We start from the raw sequence: 21812 nt of genomic DNA on the forward strand, positions 1-21812 counted from the left end.
GTGGCGTGTTGTGCAGTGGCGTGTTGTGTGGTGGCGTGTTGTGCAGTGACGTGTTGTGTGGTGGCGTGTTGTGCAGTGACGTGTTGTGCGGTGGCGTGTTGTGGTGTGGCGTGTTGTGCAGTGACGTGTTGTGCGGTGGCGTGTTGTGCAGTGACGTGTTGTGTGGTGTGTTGTGCGGTGGTGTGTTGTGCGGTGGTGTGTTGTGCGGTGGCGTGTTGTGCGGTGGCGTGTTGTGCGGCTCACGTGATGAACTTGGTGTAGAGCACGTAGGCGTTCTCCAGGCTGCCCTCCTCCAGGTAAACCGCTGCCATGCGCTCCATCTCCACGCCGGAGCGGAAGTACCGCCGCGGCGCCACGTCTTCGTTGATCTCCACGCTGCAGCCCATCTTCCCGAGCGCTCGCACGCGCTCCGCCGCCGTCAGCGACACGTCCGTGTAGTCAGGCTCCGCCGCCAACTTCTTCTGCACAGATACACACACACAGGAAGTCAGGTTTTCACATTAAAAGAAGCTGTTTGATTTGCAAAACAGTAAATAATCAGAAAATATATTTGAAATATTTTGAATATATTTCTAAATGCCGTGTTTTTGTCGCTTTATAAATGCCGTGTTTTTGTCATCATTACAGACGATGATCAGATGCGTCGTTAACTTCAGACAGGGGAGCTCGCAGACAGGAAGCTGAGATCTGCCGTCCTCACAGAGCGCCTGAATGCAGCGTTTGTTTCCCGCCTCATTAAGATGAGCGGACACACGTCTGTTCACTGAACGCTCCACAGAAACCTCAGAAAAAGACACTCAGCCGAGGACGGAGACGCTTAAATTATTTTAATGCAGGAGAGAATAAACGGGAATAAAAAGAGACAAACTGGAAAGAAATCAGGAGGAGTGACGGAAACTATCAACGCATTAATTTTTCTCTTTATTTTTCTAATTTCTTATTTTTGTACTGAAATATGAATCATTATTTTGTTTTGTGCTTCCGTGTTTCAAAATGTCTGATGTTGTATTTTTATTGTTGTCTGTATGAATAATAATACATTTTTATACTCTCTAACTTAGTTTTTATTTTTTTATCTCTTTTCCACTTTAATATTAAAAACAGAAAATGATAAATCCGTGCTGTGCTTTCTGATGTACAACAACTTTAATTACAGCAAAATGTAAAAATAAAATAAAATACATATGTACACTGAAATATGTAATGTTTTATTTCGTACAGAAACAGCCGAGATTCACCGTGATCTGAGCTTTTAATTTGAAGGTCTCACATCTCCCTGTTTATTTACAGCACAAAGTGTGATCTCACACACACACACACACACACACACACACGCACGCACGCAGACACACACACACACACACACACACACACACACACACACACACACACATGCAGACACACACACACACACACACACACACACACAAACACACACACACACACACACACACACACACACACACGCAAACACACACACATGCAGACACACACACACACACGCAAACACACACACATGCAGACACACACACACACACACACGTTAAACTCACCAGTGTGTTTAAGCTGAAGCCTTGTTCCATGATGTGTGTGTGTATGTGTGTGTGTCACAGGCTCTGCTCGGCCCACGGTCGGTTCATCCATCTGCCACCTCCCATGATGCTTCACTGCAGGAGACAAACAGCACAGATTTACACTCACAGATTTGAGCGAACTGGCCCTTTAAGAACTTCCTGTGTGAGGCGGTTAGCACAGTGGCTAAAGCTAACAGTCATCATCATCATCATCATCATCATCACGCCGGCTGTCCTTCAGTGTGATTACCATGGCAACCATCCACTGAGTCATCCACTTTAAAACAAAAACAACAGAAGAAGAGAGGCGTCCTCCCACTCCTCGCCGCGTTCCAGCAGCCGAAGCTCGCTCTGATTCGTCACCGCCGCTGCCTGCGGCACCCGGCGTGGAGGATGTCGCCACGGCAACGGGTGCATCCAGGCTGGAGACCAGGAGGATGGAGACGCCTCTCACATCGATTAAAACCTCTGAACCCCTGAAGCAAATTGATTTCTTTCAAAAAGATGCAAAACAGGCGCTTAGAAAACTGGAACAAAATGAACGAAGTGAAATGAAAGAAGAAACAAAAAACTATAGTTTTGTTTTTTATAAAATATATGTAAAAAAAAAGTCCAGAAAAAATTATATATTTAAAATGGTGTTATTTAATTCCATCACTTTTTTGATTATTTACTTGTTTGTTTGACTTTTTTTTGCTAATTATCATTGAATTTTCTTACAATTTTTACTTGCTATTTTTTGGATCATTTTTTTGTAAAGTTGCCAACTGTCGGTTTTTTAATGCTCTTGAGAGAAATTTAGCCACTTTGCTCAGGTTTCGAAGGGTTAAACACAAACACCAGGATGAGTTTCTGTTTCACTCGAAAAGTTTTCAAACAATTTTTGGTTGTTTTTTTTTTTAAGAGAAACACGTGTTTGTATTTCACCTGTTGAACAGAGTGAGCGCTCTGTCTGTGTGAAGATCCTCGGCTGCTGCAGGTCACATTTACCTTTTTCAGTAATTAACCCTTTAAAACTGTTTCATCATTAAACATTATGCAGTGATGATCGCTGCGGCCTGCAGGGGGCGCTGACTTCAACACGCCAGTGTTTGTTTATTGATTAAGACGACTGATTAAAGTGATCAGTGATCAGCTGACGGGAGCAAGAGGAGCTCGGGTGAGTTCAGGTGAGTTCAGGTGAGTTCAGGTGTGTTCAGGTGAGTTCAGGTGTGTTCAGGTGAGTTCAGGTGTGTTCTGGTGTGTTCTGGTGAGCTCAGGTGAGCTCAGGTGTGTTCAGGTGAGTTCAGGTGAGTTCAGGTGTGTTCTGGTGTGTTCTGGTGAGCTCAGGTGAGCTCAGGTGTGTTCAGGTGAGTTCAGGTGAGTTCAGGTGTGTTCTGGTGTGTTCTGGTGAGTTCAGGTGAGTTCAGGTGAGTTCAGGTGTGTTCAGGTGAGTTCAGGTGTGTTCAGGTGAGTTCAGGTGAGTTCAGGTGAGTTCAGGTGTGTTCAGGTGAGTTCAGGTGAGTTCAGGTGTGTTCTGGTGTGTTCTGGTGAGTTCAGGTGAGTTCAGGTGTGTTCTGGTGTGTTCTGGTGAGCTCAGGTGAGCTCAGGTGAGTTCAGGTGTGTTCTGGTGTGTTCTGGTGAGCTCAGGTGAGTTCAGGTGAGTTCAGGTGAGTTCAGGTGTGTTCTGGTGTGTTCTGGTGAGCTCAGGTGTGTTCTGGTGAGCTCAGGTGAGTTCAGGTGAGTTCAGGTGTGTTCTGGTGTGTTCTGGTGTGTTCTGGTGAGCTCAGGTGAGTTCAGGTGAGTTCAGGTGAGCTCAGGTGTGTTCTGGTGAGCTCAGGTGAGCTCAGGTGAGTTCAGGTGAGTTCAGGTGTGCTCAGCTGTGTTGTCAGCCGTCACTCAAACATCCTGCTCGACCACATTCACTCTGCAGCGCTGCGACCTCCGACCTGCTTCTCTTCTTCTCTGACTGAACCGACAGGAAACTCTCGCTTCCTCATTACTGAGGACTTTAAAGGGGTTTTTCTGCATGGCTTAAGGGGTTTTTAAGGGTTAGGGAAATAATTTAAAACTCTTTATACATTTAAAACACATTTAATTTGCCTGCTGGTAACGATGTAGTTAAAGGATTTTAATTAAATGTTAGGAGGATATTTAATGGGTTTTCTGCATGACTTAAGTGATCTTTTAAGTTTTAAAACCACTTAATAAAACAACCAGGATGGAGCGAGGCAGAGGGAGAGTGGAGGGAGCGAGGAGCGAGGCAGAGGGAGAGTGGAGGGAGCGAGGAGCGAGGCAGAGGGAGAGTGGAGGGAGCGAGGAACGAGGCAGAGGGAGAGGGGAGGGAGCGAGGAACGAGGCAGAGGGAGAGTGGAGGGAGCGAGGAGCGAGGCAGAGGGAGAGTGGAGGGAGCGAGGAACGAGGCAGAGGGAGAGTGGAGGGAGCGAGGAGCGAGGCAGAGGGAGAGTGGAGGAGCGAGGAGCGAGGCAGAGGGAGAGTGGAGGGAGCGAGGAGCGAGGCAGAGGGAGAGAGGAGGGAGCAAGGAGCGAGGAGCGAGGCAGAGGGAGAGTGGAGGGAGCAAGGAGCGAGGAGCGAGGCAGAGGGGGAGTGGAGGGAGGGAGGAGCGAGGAGCGAGGCAGAGGGAGAGTGGAGGGAGCGAGGAGCGAGGCAGAGGGAGAGTGGAGGGAGCGAGGCGGATGGAGCGTGGAGCAGATAATGGCTGACTGTTGTGGTCATATGGTGGGAGGGTCTTAGGACAGAGAGGGTGGAGCTGTAGGAGGAGGAGGAGGTGTTTTTGTTTGTGCCTCCTCAACTTTAACAGGGAAGTCCAGCTGCCATTACATGCTGCTTTTCAAAATAAGAGTTTCATGATTATTAATCTGCACATTAAAAGCTCTGATGAGATTACTTAATGTTGAGGGTTATTTAAGGGAGAATTTAAGGGATTCTTCTTTCTTTAAAATTCAGATTAAATGAATTCAGAGCTCCTCACTAAGTCTCTCCCGGAGGGGACAGAGACAGAGACACACAGAGACAGGGACAGACAGAGGGAGGTGAGGGGGAGTCAGACCGGGACAGGAGAACAGACAGCTCCTGTAACACCGGAGAAATTTACCGGTTCTCAGTCGGTGTTTTGTCCACGAGCTCTCGGCATCACGGCGGGCACACGTGCAGGTGATGGAGGTGAGGGGACCCGGGTCTCAGCGGGTCTCTGCGGGTCTCGGCGGGGATCTGCGGGGCTTGGTGGGTCTTGATGGGTCCCGGGAGCAGCGGTGACCCGGATGTGTCCCTAAAGGTCCCGCGGCAGGTGAAGGAAGTGATAAAATGGCTGAAAGCTCCGGAGCTGAGGAGGATGATGGAGGAGCTCTGAGATCCTCTCCGCACACAGATGACTCACTCACCGCTTCCGGTCTCACTGCTGTAGGTGTGGCCTCTGCGCATGCGCTTCACCGCTGCCACAGAGAAGAAACATTAGAGAGAGGTCTCACTCTGACACATTTTACTGATAATAATAATAATAATAATAATAATAGTCATTCTTTTTATTATTATTAAAGAAACAATAATGAAAATTAGAACATAATTATAGTAATAAATGTGTGTATATATACACACACACATTTATTTATTCCTCGTGTCTTCATGTGTCCTCGTGCTTCTCCTCTATGGGAGGACCTAGGACACGAGGAGGAGGTAACGAAAAGAAGGTGAAGGAGAGGAGGATGTAGAGAGTGAAACCTGAGGAGGGTGTGTCCTCAGGTGTGTTTGTGTCCTAAGGTGTGTGTGTGTCCTCTGATCCTGTTTGTTTTGCTTCAGGCTGCAGTTCAGCAGTGACTCACTTCCTGTTGCTGCAGCACGCTGCTTGTCTCTCTCACACTGTGCATACAGACTGTATCCATATCTTTACATATGTGTTTTTATATATCTATTGATGTGTCTTTATAAACGGTCTGTGGTCTCACATCAGCTCTCCTCACTCAGGAAGTTAAAACATCCAGAATACAACAAAATAAAAGCTGCAGAGAGACAGAGACAGGCTCTGAAACATGGAAATATAAAGTTTAGTGAACTTCCTGCTGCAGTCTGCAGACTCTGGATCACTCAAGCAGGAAGCACACCCTACAAAATAAAGCTACACTTCATATTACACTCTAAAATACAAATATCATACCTGAGTGATCATATGCAAGATTAACATCAACACACAGACTTTAAAAATATTAATCAGTATATATACTGATTTTGATAATAAAATTAATATGATATAATATAATAATACAACATTTTTAACTCTTTGAAACCTTGATTTCCTCTTCAACTGCACCAGAATTTACCCCAAATTAAGATGGCATTAGTAAAGAGTTACAATAAAATAGCCCAAAAAATTGATTAAAACAACAACAACCACAACAACAAGGCAATGCCTAAAAAGAGGGGAAAATGAAATAATTCTAAATATATAATTCTAATAATTACAGGTTTAAATAATAATCATATTTGTATTTCCCAAACAATTTTCCAATAATTTTCTCGCTACTTTAAAAAAAAACCCACATTAATAAATAATATTGGGGCCCCTATCCTGTGACTTCTTTATTGGTTAAAAAAACTGGCTTAGAAAAAAATAATGAAATAAAATAAAAATCCCCAGTGTGAATTCATTTGAATTTTATTGTAAATTAGAAAATGGCTGACGGTTTTTAAATGATACTTTAACGCATTATTTTCTATAAGTGATAAAAAAAACCACTGAAGTCTTTGTTTATATGAATCAAAACGTCGATTAGCAACATGGGAATTTAAAACGTAGAAAAAGTTCTCCTGAACAGATAATAATTTCAAGTATACCACTCCAAAACGTGTGATTCGAGTTTTTATTGCTGATAAAATAAATAAGATGGATGTCCCACACACGTTATATCAGCGGCTCTAACATGGTGGCAAAGATTTGTCTTTTATATCTTTGTATCTCAGAGGGCTTTATTTTGAAATGTGTTTCCGGAAGTGCTGCAGGTGCCGCTGGCGGGCTGCTGACGCGTCCAGGTGTGTCGGTGCGGGCGGACATGGGGCTCGTGTACTCTGAGGTAAAAACACAAACTGTCCTCTGTCTCTTTTCATCTTTAATCTGCTCGTTTTATTTCCTTAAACCTCATGTTTTCATCGAGCGGACTTCCGGTTTCTGTTGCTGTTTAGCCGCCAGGTGAGCTCACCTTTGTGATGTCATCAAACTTAGCGGAGCTCACACACACACACACACACACACACACACACACACACACTTTGGGTTTGTTGGCATTTTCTCAGAGACAAACTGTGAGGACAGTGAAGCCGCAGCTGCTCTGAGGGACTGTTCGTTATTTATCAGGGGTGGGGGGACAGATGTCTTTATTTGACTTCAGGGGAGGGACAGACATCTTTAAATGGCTGGATATTGATTTATTTTACTGCCGAATTTTAAAGACAACATGACATCCGAACAGAAGGCAACCATGTGTCCACATGTCCAATTTGTGTCCACCGTGTGTCCACCGTGTGTCCACAGCATGTGCACACTGTGTCCTGTTGTCTTGTTGTCTGTCTAATAATCTGAGAGACATTTAGGCTGCAGCTTCTGTCTCAGCTGGAAACAATCAAAGACACCTGGAGACAAAAATCTGAAGAATTTTGGATTGAAATACATGAAGTACATGAAGTACATCCTCCTGAAGTACATCTGTCCTCGGATACTGCAATGTACTCTTTAAATACTGCAGTTTACTGTTGAAACACTGCAGTCTACTGTCTAAATATTGCAGTATTCTGTTTAAATAATGCAGTTCACTCTTCAAATACTGCAGTATTATGTTTTAAATACTCCAGTTGACTGATGAAATACTGCAGTTTACTCTTTTATGACTGCAGTTTACGGTAGAAATACTGCAGTTCGCTTTTCAAATACTTCAGTTTTCTCTGTGAATACTGCAGTTTTACTGTTCAAATAATGAAAATAATCCTCCTCTCCCTGCTCCTCCTCTTCCTCCTCCTGCTCCTGCTCCTCCTCTTCCTCCTCCTGCTCCTGCTCCTCCTGCTCCTCCTCTTCCTCCTCCTGCTCCTCCTCTTCCTCCTGCTCCTCCTCTTCCTCCTCCTGCTCCTGCTCCTCCTGCTCCTGCTCCTCCTCTTCCTCCTGCTCCTCCTGCTCCTCCTCTTCCTCCTCCTGCTCCTGCTCCTCCTCCTCCTGCTCCTCCTGCTCCTCCTCTTCCTCCTCCTGCTCCTGCTCCTCCTCTTCCTCCTGCTCCTCCTCTTCCTCCTGCTCCTGCTCCTCCTCTTCCTCCTCCTCCTCCTCCTCCTCCTCTTCCTCCTCCTCCTCCTCTTCCTCCTCCTCCTCCTCCTCCTCTTCCTCCTCCTGCTCCTCCTCTTCCTCCTGCTCCTGCTCCTCCTCTTCCTCCTCCTGCTCCTGCTCCTCCTGCTCCTCCTCTTCCTCCTGCTCCTCCTCCTCCTCCTCCTCCTCCTCCTCCTCCTCCTGCTCCTCCTCTTCCTCCTCCTGCTCCTGCTCCTCCTCTTCCTCCTCCTCCTCCTCCTCCTGCTCCTTCTCAGCCGGCCTGTCAGTCAGCGTATGATGGAGACCTCCATCAGCTGTATCATGTCCTCAGAGAAGACACCAAACAGCTGAACGTCCAGGAGACGCACGGCGGGGACACGCCGCTCATCGCGGCCTGTCGCAGAGGACACGTGAGGGTTGTCCAGTACCTGCTGGACAACGGGGCGGACGTCCACCTGACCAATGAGGTGCATTCAGCAGGTGATGTCATCACGTAGCTGTCCCCCACTGGTCTCTAACGTGGAGTGTGTCTTTGTGTCTCAGAAACAGAGGACGTGTCTTCATTATGTGTCCAAGAGGACGTTCACTCTGCTGGATTACCTCATGATCTCCATCCTCATGCCCATCCTGCTGCTGGGATACTTCCTCATGGTACGCACACCTGCATCTTTATGTTCATGTATTTATTTATGTTTATGTGTGCGTGTTTATTAAATTCATTTTATTTTCCACTCTTTCTCCACTAGAGACACTCTGCTGCAATAAAAATGACTAAATATTTTACCTCATTAAATAAAAACACATTCTGAGAAAGTTTTTCCTTAATCTTCAGTTAATTAAAAGATTTAAAAAATCGTAATATATCGTAATACTGCATGTTATCACAAAACTCAACATTTAGGGAAACATTTAATATCACAATAATGTTGAACCGTGACTGAAATGACTGATGTAGAAATGTTTATTTAGCAGGTTAAGTATTTTTAAGGACTCACACAGTTTGTTAGTTGTTAGCAACAGTTAGCGAACTTGTTAGCTGAGCTTGTTTGCTAACGTGACATTTAGGGTTCAGAGCAAAATTAAAGCCGAATTTGATTCAGATGACGTAAAATAAAGGCATGTAAATGTGTTTTTGTGGTGTAGTTACAGAAGCAGAGGCAGAGCATGTCTCTGATGGAGGCCGTGCTGAGCAGCGACGTCAACATCGACGCCGTCGACTACGTGAGTCAGAAAACGACATCACTAACGTAATCCGCCAAGTGCTAACGTACCTAGCCTCATGCTAACGTAATCCGCCTAGTGCTAACGTCCCTAGGCTAATGCTAAGGTAATTATGCTAACGTTTCAGGGCAGCAGCAGTGAAAGCGTGAAACACTCATAAACTGTGTGAATTGGCCTCATTTGAACTCTGACACACAGATTTCTTCATGAATGCAGACAGAAATAAAGAGATTCATCCTTTCAGACGGTAAAACGGTGATTTTTGAGAGTTCAGGTTGTGATTCATTGAATAAATCTCTGGTTGAAACAGAGAACTTGATGTTCAGACCGCAGGATGTTATCTCAGCTCTCGCTGGGTTTGACGGCTGATAAAAACTGGTGTTACTAGTTTGTTGTGGCTGATCAACACGCCCTCGTCTTCTGCCTGACACGCTTCCAAAACGTCTTAGTTTTTACACAAAACTCAACAAGTCTGAACACATTGAGCGTGCGAGCAGCTCGCAGTGACTCACACAACAAACTTAGAGATCAGCCACTTCATCCAGTTTAAAGCTGGTTTCTGCAGTTTTTATGGACTCAGTTTGGAGAAACTCTGTGAACGTGATGCCTGAATATGAGCAGTGTTTCTCAAACTTAATATTCAAAGGTCCCAATCAGGTTTCTATTCAGGGTCAAAGGTCGGGATTGATTGGTGATGAGGTACTCGAACTTTTGAAAACATGACGTGTTTTTTGTGTTTAACGTGCAGAAGGGAAACACGGCTCTTCATTACGTCTGTCAGAGGAAAAGTCATCGTCTGGTTCCTTTGCTGCTGGAGAAAAACGCCAACACCAACATCCAAAATAACGTACGTACACAAACACACCACGACAATGAATCCAAAATAACGTACGTACACAAACACACCACGACAATGAATCCAAAATAACGTACGTACACAAACACACCACGACAATGAATCCAAAATAACGGACGTACACAAACACACCACGACAATGAATCCAAAATAACGGACGTACACAAACACACCACAACAATGAATCCAAAATAACGTACGTACACAAACACACCACGACAATAAATCCAAAATAACGGACGTACACAAACACACCACAACAATGAATCCAAAATAACGTACGTACACAAACACACCACGACAATGAATCCAAAATAACGTACGTACACAAACACACCACGACAATGAATCCAAAATAACGGACGTACACAAACACACCACGACAATGAATCCAAAATAACGGACGTACACAAACACACCGCGACACAAACATGTCTGACCTTCTTCTTCTACAGGACGGAGAGACGCCGCTGGACATCGCCACCAGACTGAAGTTTAAGAAGATCGTCAACATGCTGAAGAAGACACACTGATGGACAAACTGATGGACAGACTGTCTGATGGACGGACAGGAGGACAGACAGAAGGACATTTAAGTCAGTAGAGTTACATTTAGTCTGAAGTTTAGTCTGAGTTTCATTGTGTGAAAAATCTGTCGGTCCAGAAAAAAGAAATTTCAGCTTAATTGTTTCAACCATCGATTATATTTAATATCTATTAATAAATAAATGTTCATTCCTCCAGCAGGGAGGTTTTCAATCAGCACTTATGATGGAAAACAACATTTTATTTTGATGGTCCTAAATTACAAAACAGAAGTGAAGTTAATTTGAGTTTAATTGTGTGAGAGAAACGCTTCTTTTAAGTAAAGTTGGTGGAAAATATAATTTATCTTCTATAAAGAAATAAATTGTGTTTTGTTTTTGGAAACAGGATGAAACATTCTGACAGATTTATTCACTCACTTTAAGAAAATACAGTTTTTAGGACTCGGTTATAAACAGATAGACTTAAGAAGATGGAGAGTTTTATAAACTTTATTGTTACATGACGTTTTTGATGCTCATTTTCACGTCATTTAAAGCTCCGGTTCCCAACCTGTTTCTTTAACCCTTTCAAACCTGCATCAGCATCACTTTTCTTGTGCTGCATTCAGCCCCTTTCACAAGGATTTAACCCTTTGAAATTGGTGCAATGTAAAAAAGCAATTAACAATTTGGAATGAAATGTTCCACAAAAGAAATTAGTAGATTTTGAAAATTATTTTTAAAAAATCCAGGGAAACGTGTACCAAAAAGTACAATTATTGTATATATATTATTATATAATTGAAAATATGCTACAAAATTATTATTATTATTATTTTTCTTCTTCTTCTTCTTCTTCTTCTTATTATTATTATTATTATTATTATTATTATTATTTTCATTGAGCAAATTTTCTGGTAATTTCTTTTTTGTCCCACTTAAAAAAAATAAAAAATCTTCTTTCCTTTGTTGTCATTTTCCCATATTTTGAAAAGAAAAAGGCTTTTAGAGGGTTAAGTGACCCATTTTTCGTAATATATTCACTGAATGATAATAAAAGAACAGAACAGCCAATAAACTTAACAGTTAACCCAAACAGTGACACAATAATTGCAGTAAGTTTGTGTAAAACGAGCGATTTGGACTAATTTGAAGCCAAGATGAGAGATGAGTTCTCCCATCATATTAAGGAACTTTTTATGTTATTTTCTCTCTGTATCTCAGGTTTTTATTTTAATTTTTACAACAGCTGCACATAAAAGTAGCAGACGACTTTAATTTGGACACAATTAAAGACAATTACGCCCTAAATTGGTGCAAAAAATTCACCAGAATACAGGAAATCAAGTGTTTTATGCTCCAGATATTTTTGGCAGAGGACCCTTAAACCTCCAGTTTCATACGTGTTGCTAAATGTTGAAACAAAACCAATCCATAAAGAATAATAATCAAAACTTTAAAAAAAACAATTTGATTTTGAAATGGACATGAATAACATACTGAGATAAAGGCCTGTAGTACTATCATTATTATTATTATTATATATTATAGTTTATTTAGTTTTCTTAACATGCCTTAGAGTCAAGAATGCCTTGCGACCCGGTGAGGCTTTGGCGACCCCTGGTGAAGGTGGGGACGCCCAGGTTGGGAACCAGTGATTTAAAGTAAATTCTGACTGGTACAAAATCTCTCTGGTTTGGTTTTTATGGTTAAAAATCAAAACTGATTTTAGCTTATTTTTGCTGGACTAATAAAATCTCGTCATTTTTATAAGATAAATCATAAAATAATAATTAATAAAAAGCAGTTCGACTGTCGAATGAGTCGAAACTGTTTGTAGATAAGACTGTAAGATACAGATCATCTTATACATTTCAAATTCTTTCTGTATTTCAAAATAAACTTAAAACATGTAAACATTGTGTTTCTGATTTATGTGAATTTATTTGATTTATGACATTTATTGGACAAAAAATGATTTATATTAAACAAATACAACAGATTAAAATGTAATAAAGAAATTAATCAAAATAAAAGCTTAGCCCCGCCCACCACAGTTCAAACCGCATGACCGGATATTTTGGTCCCGCCCACATTGACTGACAGGTCCTTCAACTGAAAAATACATAACTATGTCACTTATTTAAAACAGACTGCGGATTTTAACAAAAACATTTGAATTTTCACAACACAAAATTTAGATTTTCACAATTAGAGTTCTGTTAAGTACAAAATATAGAAAACAAATTAAGACAGGTGTGTTCATGGAGACTTTAAAAAATATGACGGAAACAAATATAAAGCAGCACATCGGATTTCACACAGAAAAAACATCTTTACATGAAATAAAACACTGTTATAAAAACATGTGACTTTGTTCCAGCTGGTCACATGAGGAGGAGGAGCAGGAGCAGGAGGAGTATTTTCATTATTTGAACAGTAAAACATGTGGCTTGGGTGTGACTGCGTGTTATTTTTTAAAAAATGTTTTTTTACCCTCACTGTAGCTACAAATGTTTTTCATTGAGCCTTGTCAATTTAAAAAAAAAATCTTCTTTACTTTTAAAAGTTAAACAAAATTGTTTAAAAAATTAAAACGTTTTCTTTAAAAATCGCCAACATTTTCTTTTTTAAGAAAAAAGGCTTTTTTTAAAAAAAAATCTGCAGAGAATAAATACAAAATAGCCATTTTAAGTTGTATACCCCTCCTCTAAAGCTAAAATAAAAAACATAGGTCCCTCCACAGTGATTAAAAAATATTTTACATGCCTCCCCCTTTTTACACCTCTCATAAATAACAAACAGTCCCTCAGCCAGACTTGTTGTGAAGTTAAAAAACAGCTTCAGGGTGTTTCCAGGTGCATTCAAGAGCAGCAGGTTACAGTACAGTTCGTTTAAACAACTCAGACACACCCACTGCTAACATGCTAACTCTGACAATGCTAACGTCCTAACAATGCTAACATGCAATAGTTAGCGCATACAGTGTTTCTGAGTTTAACTTGTTAGCATGCTAACGTCAGCTTATTAGCAATAAACACAAAGAAAAGCTGACATTGTAAATTTTGCCAATAATACCTCTGTACTTAATTAAACTACTACTGTACGTAATTAAACTTCGGATTATCTGAATTTGAAATGAATTTTTTTTAGTTTGAAACTGGGATAAAAACAGTAAACAAACAGAGTGATGCAGTCCATAGGTGTGCACCAGGTGTCTAAACGCACACACACACACACACACACACACACACACACACACACACACACACACACAGACACAGACACACACACACAGACACAGACACAGACACACACACACAGACACACACACACACACACACACACACACGAAGACACACACACACACGCAGACACACACACAGACACACACACACACACAGACACAGACACACACACACAGACACACACACACAGGCACAGAGTAAAACTTGCGGCTCATGTGTACAGTACTGTGGTCCCCTCTCTGTAGCACAAATGTGTACAGCACCATATACACAGTGTGGTGCCCTCTATTGGTGCTCCTGCATCAGCTTCAGGATGAACGGAAACATCTCCTTCGGTGCGTCCAGACCCCAAATAAAATCTAGGTGATCCCAGTGTTCAATGTGCCGATGGAAGACCAGGTTAGACACCTGCAGACAGACAGAGACGGAGAGACAGGAGGACAAACACACAGAGAAAGACAGGTTCATTAAAACTATTAATACAGACATTACTTCCTTGACTATTCTTTATATTGACTATGTTTTCATGACTTACTTCCTTACTTAGGATTTTAGAATATTTCAAAGATTTTAGGACATTTGTAGAAGTTCAGGACATCTGTAGGATTATAGGATATTTCTGGTGTTGTGGTTGTTTTTATGATTTCTAGGATTTGGGATGTTTCCAGAACTTCAGAACAATTCTAGGATTTTAGTACATTTTTAGGATTTCAAGACATTTCTAATATTTTAGGATGTTGCTAGGCTTTTAGGACATTTCTCATATTTTAGGCTTAGGGTCTTATCTAGGACCTCTGTCGGGGGTGTGGGGGATCCTCCACAGGCTCTTTTTTTTACCATCAAGCTCTATTTTGATGCTGTTTTATGCACTCTGGCACCTTAAGGAGACTAAAAGGACAAAAACAATTCAGTGTCAATCGCTTTATTTTTTAGGTAAATTAGAGAATGGTTGGGGGGCCACCAGGAGCCAGATTCAGTATCACTATCCTAAGATTTATCTCATGAACCAATCAGAAGCTTCCATTTTGAGTCTTGTTGCAGTTCCTCTGATGTCCACCAGGTGCTGCTGTGATCAATCTGACTTCCTGCTGTCACCTGTTACCTCACTGGATCACCTGACTCACCTGAGTGAGGAGGACGGCCACATCTTTGGGGTCCGCCAGCGTATCATGTCCCCCCGAAAACAGAGCGGTGGGAACCTTCATGTCCAGGACGCGGTACTCAGGGGGAGTAGACTGCAGACGGGACACATGGAGGACAGGTGGACAGACAGGTGAGTCAAACCACAGAGACTGCACTGAGAGGGACAGTTTGCACCTCAGGTAGAGTCTCACCTGGTTGTAATGTTTCATGTTTCCTGCAGCTCCAAAGTCAAACGCCATCAACTTCCCTTTATGAACTGCCTGAAAACAGTCAAACGTTCAGAGACCTGGGACAGGGATCCTCACATTACAGAAAGACAGGCGTGTGTGTGGGTTACCTGGGACCAGTGGAGCATGTTCTGGACAGACGTCCCAGCAGGACAGTGTTCTGTGTAGACTGGAGTCCGAGTCTGGAAACAAACAATCACAGGAAACAGACGCTCTTTCATAAAGATCTGGACTTCAGCTGGTTCTATATTTACTGATAATGATTTCAGTGACATGTGGTCAAAAGCTCCAGAAGCTGATCAGAGGACCTGGAGGGGAGATTATTTAAATGAAAAAATATTTTCTTTTTTTAAAACCTCAAAAAACATGGTAAGATATTTATATTTATTATTAAACATATTACATAACATATGCATATATTACATAAAAACTACTATTATTAAAACCCCAAAGTAGCATTATTAGCACACAGATACTGTATTATTAAAAATGAATAGGACTTATTGTGTTAATCATGATGCGATTAAGGTCCAAACAGACCCTGTTATGTTTATTTATATTTTTATTGTGTTAATCAGGTGCTGCTATTTTGTCCCTTTGATGCACCCTTACTTGTAGTCCTGCTGCTGCAGACTTACAATAGCGACATCAGTGAAATTTTCAATGGCACTTAAAACTAACCTCTAAAAATATAATTGTAGAATGAACTGTCGTGTCTATTTCTGTAAAATAATGTAAAACACCAAAACAAAAAAAAATTCAAAAAGGAATAAAATAATAAAATATTAGGATACTAAGTGTCATTAATAGTCTTACAAGTATGAAATTTGGCAAAAAGACAAATGGGAAAGTAGTAAAATAAGATTTTGGGTCTTGCTGTCTTTCTGTTTCAAAACATCGGCCACAACATCCTCAAAAAGACAAAAAATGACTGCTTGACATTCTCACCAAAACTTGTTATTTTTTATCACTTTATGGCAAATATTACACATTCATTTGTATTATGAAAACTTCCCAAATTTATAAGCTTCAATTTGAGCCCAAGTTTACCTTCTTATTTTGAAAATCACTCCTGCTTTTGCCTAAATTTGTCACTAAACCTCAAATGAGAGAAAATTTAATTTTCAGTCACTATTCTTCCAGATAGTTTTCTTTCCAGCGATGTGAAATATTTGCGTTTGGACTCTCTGAGAAGAAATGCTTTAATTTTTAATACAGACTTCAAAACTGTTTGCAAAAGAATGGAACTTTAAATCTAAAAAAAAATCAAGATTAAAAAAATCAATTGATCTTTAATCTTAAAAATGAATAAAAATGCTTACAGATATTATTAATCAAAATCCAGATAATAATATAATAGTTATTTTTAAAATATCAGTATTTTTCAGATTATTGTGTTTTAGTTTTAAGATTAAGAAATAAATTGGATGTTTCATATAAATATGTAAAACAAGTTAGTATTTTAGTGATATGACGTTAAAATAAAAATACAGATAAGTTTGTCATAGTTCATATTTAAAACAAAGAGTTTTGGGTACGAACCATGTTGAGGTTTTCTCGGTCGAAGCCGCAGAGGACGAAGAACAAGTTTCCACACAGCTCGTTGAACAGCTCCTTCGCACACACGTGTTCCGAAAACCACTCGATCATGTGACTCTGAGGCAGGAAGTCCCGCCTACCAAACAACTTCTGATGGACATGCAAGAAAACAACCAACAACCAAGTTAATTGACTGGAAACTGATAGACTCGTCAACAGGTGATGTGACTTGAACACCTAAGCAGATAATGCAGTAACTCGTTAAGTTGTCATGTGAAAACTCATTAACAGGTCACATGATTTGAACTCGTTAGATAACTTTTTAGATAACTCGTTAATGGCTCCTTAGGACTCCTCACCCAAACAAGGAACTCAGGCAGGATGGTCAGTTTGGTCATGGCGCTGGTAGTGAAGGCGGCGGTTGCCACGGGAGCCAAACCGAAGAACATCTTGATCTTACTGGCGAGGTCCGGCAGCGTGGAGAAGGCCATGAATGCTGGGAAATCAGACAGGTGTTAGAGTGATGTCATCGCAAACACGAGTGAGTATTGTGTCATTAACGAGGTCATTTCGTGATGTCACCGATGGTCGTCCCCTGGGAGTGTCCTACGTAGAAGATCTGGTCCTGACCCGTCACCTTCAAGACGAAGTCCACAACCGCAGGGAGGTCCTTCAACGCCATCTCATCATGACTGCACGCACACAGGTGGGGTCAGACAGGTGAGGTGAGGTCACACAGGTAAAGTCAGACATGTGAGGTGAGGTCACACAAGTTAGCTCGGATAGGTGACGCCAGACAGGTGAGGTCAGTCAGATGATGTGAGGTCAGACAGGTGAGGTCAGTCAGATGATGTGAGGTCAGTCAGATGATGTGAGGTCAGACAGGTGAGGTCAGTCAGATGATGTGAGGTCAGACAGGTGAGGTCAGTCAGATGATGTGAGGTCAGTCAGATGATGTGAGGTCAGACAGGTGAGGTCAGTCAGATGATGTGAGGTCAGAAAGGTGAGGTCGGTCGGTTGTTTGTACCTGAACCTCCAGAAGTCATCCTGGTCAGGTGTGAGCGTGCGATGTTTCCTGGACCAGGTGTTTCCGCGGCTGTTTCCAATCCAGACGTCGTAGCCGGCGTCTGCGAGCACGTAGCCCAGACTAGAGTTGGGCAGGTTGGTGATCCAGTTACTGCCGGCTGCCAGGAGGCCGTGCTGCAGGAAGACGGCAGGACGGGGACCTGCAAGGACAGGACGGTGGAGAAGAGTGATGTGCATGAATGCCTGACATAGTGAGGACCACCTGTTTTAGCCAACAGAGTGAGGACAGTTTTAGAAAGTGAAGTGTGTGTGTGTGTGTGTGTGTGTGTGTGTGTGTGCGTGTGTGTGTGTGTGAGACCTTCAGTGTGTTTGCGTCCCTGTGGGATCCTGTTGACAGTCAGGATGTAGCCATCCTCTGTCAGCACCTCGTGTTCCTCTGCAGGGTAACCCCAGTACCTGATGATCTCCGACTGAACACACACACACACGCAGTACATATTTATATCATTGCACTCGTGTTATTTCACTCTCACTTCCTACGTTTCTCCATCAGTTTTGTAATCAGACCAAAAAAAGGGAAGCAACTCCTGTGGGCTAAAAATACCCTGAGTGTTGACTGACAGGACATGTGATTGATTCTCAGCTCAGCTTTTAATTTGAAAAGCCTCACCTTTTGACACATTATTTTGTATTAATAATGTGAATCTGTGAAGATAAAAGGTCAATATTTACCTTTCAGTCGTACTGCAGCAGAAGTATAAAGTACATGGAAATGCAGTAAAGTAAAAGCACCTCAAAATTACACTCTACGTCCTGTGTATGTGTGTGTGTACGTGTGTGTACTCACAATGTTCATGTGCACTTCAGGGTCCAAACTTGACTGCGGTTTAAAGGAGCGCTGCTGGACGGCAGAGAGGACGGACGGTCCGGCCTGGACGAGGACGGAGAGGACCAACACACACACCCCAACACACAGCATTGTGTGTCTGACACACGCGCACACACACACACACACGCACGCACACACACACAAACGCACACACACAAACACACACACACACGATCGACAGATTAAGTGTGGTTTCAGAGGGAAGAAGCAGTGTGTGACAGAGAGGGGCTCCCCTGAGTCTGCAGTCAGATCCTCTTTTAAAAACCTAATCATTGATTATTTGTGTTCTCAGAGCTGCGCACAGTTTCACTGCAGAACACGACCGACGATGTTTTCTGCATCTAAAGGTTCTCCTCTTGAATTCGGCTCAGCTCTGATCCAAACTGCTCACTGTGATACAACAAAACCTGAGCTTTTGATGTCGTGTGCTGTGTGTTTGTTCGTGTGGAGTCAGCAGGTGAGACGGAGGTTAAAGGGTCATTTTCTGCACAGAGGATCGGCTGATTACTCTCTGATAGTTTGAATAGAGCTTAAAATCTGAGATAATTTTAATGGACTTCGGTTCAGAGGAGGTGTGTGTGTGTGTGTGTGTGTGTGTGTGTGTGTGTGTGTGTGTGTGTGTGTGTGTGTGTGTGTGTGTGAGTGTGTGTGTGTGTGTGTGTGTGTGTGTGTGTGTGTGTGTGTGTGTGTGTGTGTGTGTGTGTGTGTGTGTGTGTGTGAGTGTGTGTGAGTGTGTGTGTGTGAGTGTGTGTGTGTGTGTGTGTGTGTGTGTGTGTGTGTGTGTGTGTGTGTGTGTGTGTGTGTGTGTGTGTGTGAGTGTGTGTGTGTGTGTGTGTGTGTGTGTGTGTGTGTGAGTGTGTGTGTGTGTGTGTGTGTGTGTGTGTGTGTGTGTGTGTGTGTGTGTGTGTGTGTGTGTGTGTGTGTGTGTGTGTGCGTGTGTGTGTGTGTGTGTGTTTGTGTGGTGTGTGTGTGTGTGTGTGTGTGTGTGTGTGTGTGTGTGTGTGTGTGTGTGTGTGTGTGTGTGTGTGTGTGTGTGTGTGTGTGTGTGTGTGTGTGTGTGTGTGTGTGTGTGTGTGTGTGTGTGTGTGTGTGTGTGTGTGTGTGTGTGTGTGTGTGTGTGTGTGTGTGTGTGTGTGTGTGTGTGTGTGTGTGTGTGTGTGTGTGTGTGTGTGTGTGTGTGTGTGTGAGTGTGTGTGTGTGTGTGTGTGTGTGTGTGTGTGTGAGGGTGTGAGTGTGTGTGTGTGTGTGTGTGTGTGTGTGTGTGTGTGTGTGTGTGTGTGTGCGTGTGTGTGTGTGTGTGAGTGCTCTGAGGTTCAGTCAGTGTGTCTCTGGACTCTGACCGGCTGCTATCGGCGCTCTGTTTGCTCGGGTCAGAGGTCACACTGATGATTAATGAGCCGAAGCACTTCCTGTCAGGCTGAGCGTTTTTATCATCCCGCCCACTTTCTTCTTCTTCTGCTTCCTGTTTCTGTCTCAACTTCCTGCAGAATGTGATTATTTCTGACCAGCGTGTTGCAGCACGAGGTCACACATGTTTCATATCATGTGAGGGTCAGACTCAGGCCTGACTCGGGCCTGACTCGGGCCTGACTCGGGCCTGACTCGGATTGACTCGGGCTTGACTCGGGTTGACTCGGGCCTGACTCGGGTTGACTCGGGCCTGACTCGGGTTGACTCGGGCCTGACTCGGGTTGACTCGGGCCTGTATGAGGCTGTAACAGTTTACTGACAGCACATCTGCTCCTCAGCTGCTTTTACGGTCAAATCGGAAACAAAAATCTGTTTTTAAAGTCTGAATGAGATTATTGAAGCTGTGATGAAGAGATGAAGCTCATGTGAGTCCGTGAATAAATCTGTGGTTCAGCTCTGATGAAGAGATGAAAGATAAAATAAGAAAGTGATGAAGTGATGGAGAGATAAAATAATAAAGTGATGGAGAGATGAAGTGATGGAGAGATAAAATAATAAAGTGATGGAGAGATGAAGTGATGGAGAGATAAAATAATAAAGTGATGGAGAGATGAAGTGATGGAGAGATAAAATAATAAAGTGATGGAGAGGTGTGATACAGCGGTGGTTCGGCTCTGTGGTGTCGTCTGATCGTCACAGATGTTTCGGTCGTTTTCGGTCGTTTTCGGTCGGCAGCTCGTTTCTCTTCGGCCGTTTTTCAGCTCAGACCGTTTTGTCTCTTCTAAACACCTTCGGTGTCACACTGATTTCCAGTTTTCTGTTTTCAGCGGTTTTCTGGCCGTTTTTACCATCTTTTCTGCCGCATTTCTGTAAGAGTTGTCTGTCCGTTTGTGTTCGGGTTTCAGGTCCGGACTGATTCCGGCCGTCAGCCTGTTTTTATCCTCCGTGAGTTCATTTGTCTGACTTTGCCCCCTTTCGTGCTTTCTGCCTGTTTTTCCTCAGTTATAAACCTGATGTTCAGCCTGGTTTTTACTCGTCTGTGTCAAAATCACACCCTCTTTCTGCCTGTTTTTTCAGCAGCTTTCAGTTTGTTAAAAACTGTTGTAAAGTGACCGTTTGAATCCATTAAGTTCCAAATTTACTTCAATTTTCTTGTTTTTCCTCAGTTATAAACCTGATGTTACGACCTGTTTTTTAACATGTTTTGTGTCACATTTGCATCCTCTTTCTGCCTGTTTTTCCGTCTGTTTTCCTGCAGCAGAGTCGGTATATTTCGGTATATTTCGGTATATTTCGGTATATTTCGGTATAGTTTCCAGTCGGTAATAAACCGGGCTGTAAAGCCTGTTTTCAGTCCGAACGTCATTAAAACGTGAAACACGTAAAAAACAGCGAAAATAAAGGAAATAAAGTCAGTTAGAGACAGAGAATCTCCGCTCAGACGGCCGGTTCATAAACAGTTAATCACACATTCATAACTGGTTAATGACGGCGTTATCGATGATGTTATTGATCTCTCACCTGATCGCTGCTCTCTGATGATCCACACTGATCTCTGATCAGCTGACTGTTTTATTTCAACGGTCGGAAGACGCCGGCGGTGACGTCAGAGGAAGTACCTCTCTGTGATTGGTCAAAATAAAATAAAGAGCTGAAAATAAAACTTTAAAAAAACGTCTGAAAAGAAAATAAAATTGATAAAAGATAAAATAATTATCGCATTAAAATAAACAAACATTTAAAAAGTTTTTTGGTTTTCAGGATTCAGTTCTAATGAACTCGCCTTCAGAATAAAAGCACAGACTGTTACAGCGTCATAAATTAAAAATTTGAACTGAAATTTAAAAAATAAATCTCCACGTAAAATATGATGAC

At 42.4% G+C, this 21812-nt stretch overlaps 3 protein-coding genes across 5 annotated transcripts in view; 1 reads left to right on the forward strand and 2 right to left on the reverse strand.

The window, feature by feature from the left end:
• stambpl1 (STAM binding protein-like 1) overlaps window positions 1-4978 on the reverse strand; it is a 12044-nt gene extending 7066 nt beyond the window's left edge. Inside the window, exons 1-3 of the mRNA XM_088070058.1 lie at window positions 4669-4978; window positions 1554-1667; window positions 244-461 (exon numbers count right to left, since the gene is read on the reverse strand). Coding sequence (XP_087926184.1) covers window positions 244-461; window positions 1554-1583 — 248 coding nt within the window. The 5' untranslated portion in view covers window positions 1584-1667; window positions 4669-4978. The remainder of the gene's footprint in view (window positions 1-243; window positions 462-1553; window positions 1668-4668) is intronic.
• Window positions 4979-6553: 1575 nt separating this feature from the next.
• ankrd22 (ankyrin repeat domain 22) lies at window positions 6554-11419 on the forward strand. Of its 2 annotated transcripts, XM_088069967.1 has the most exons (6): window positions 6554-6637; window positions 8127-8318; window positions 8395-8502; window positions 8995-9072; window positions 9821-9919; window positions 10384-11419. In XM_088069967.1, the coding sequence occupies exons 1-6, from the start codon at window positions 6617-6619 to the stop codon at window positions 10459-10461; spliced, it is 576 nt and encodes a 191-aa protein (XP_087926093.1). In that variant the 5' UTR covers window positions 6554-6616; the 3' UTR covers window positions 10462-11419. The 2 variants fall into 2 exon arrangements, with proteins under 2 accessions (XP_087926093.1, XP_087926094.1); XM_088069968.1 differs by lacking the exon at window positions 8995-9072.
• A 955-nt stretch (window positions 11420-12374) lies between these two features.
• On the reverse strand, window positions 12375-21539 carry lipf (lipase F, gastric type). 2 transcript variants are annotated; one of them, XM_088069966.1, is made up of 11 exons: window positions 21459-21539; window positions 18486-18624; window positions 17997-18108; window positions 17640-17838; window positions 17195-17304; window positions 16972-17108; window positions 16616-16759; window positions 15184-15255; window positions 15038-15106; window positions 14828-14938; window positions 12375-14111 (listed from the first exon to the last, which is right to left on the reverse strand). In XM_088069966.1, the coding sequence occupies exons 2-11, from the start codon at window positions 18615-18617 to the stop codon at window positions 13989-13991; spliced, it is 1209 nt and encodes a 402-aa protein (XP_087926092.1). In that variant the 5' UTR covers window positions 18618-18624; window positions 21459-21539; the 3' UTR covers window positions 12375-13988. The 2 variants fall into 2 exon arrangements, with proteins under 2 accessions (XP_087926092.1, XP_087926090.1); XM_088069964.1 differs by having other exon boundaries at window positions 16616-16762.
• Between the last annotated feature and the right edge of the window lie 273 nt (window positions 21540-21812).

The sequence above is a fragment of the Plectropomus leopardus genome, chromosome 19 (assembly GCF_026936395.1).
Source record: "Plectropomus leopardus strain MGB_pleo_1.0 chromosome 19, ASM2693639v1, whole genome shotgun sequence".
Classification (NCBI taxonomy): Eukaryota; Metazoa; Chordata; class Actinopteri; order Perciformes; family Serranidae; genus Plectropomus; species Plectropomus leopardus.

Coding starts and splice junctions, on each gene's coding strand:
- ankrd22 (XM_088069967.1), top strand. CDS start 6,617: ATGGGGCTCGTGTACTCTGAG. Junction 6,638..8,126: donor TGGGGCTCGTGTACTCTGAG/GTAAAAACACAA, acceptor GCTCCTTCTCAG/CCGGCCTGTCAGTCAGCGTA. Junction 8,503..8,994: donor TGCTGGGATACTTCCTCATG/GTACGCACACCT, acceptor TTTGTGGTGTAG/TTACAGAAGCAGAGGCAGAG.
- lipf (XM_088069964.1), bottom strand. CDS start 18,617: ATGCTGTGTGTTGGGGTGTGTGTGTTGGTCCTCTCCGTCCTCGTCCAG. Junction 17,305..17,639: donor GATGACTTCTGGAGGTTCAG/GTACAAACAACC, acceptor GTGTGCGTGCAG/TCATGATGAGATGGCGTTGA. Junction 14,112..14,827: donor TGGCCGTCCTCCTCACTCAG/GTGAGTCAGGTG, acceptor GTCTGTCTGCAG/GTGTCTAACCTGGTCTTCCA.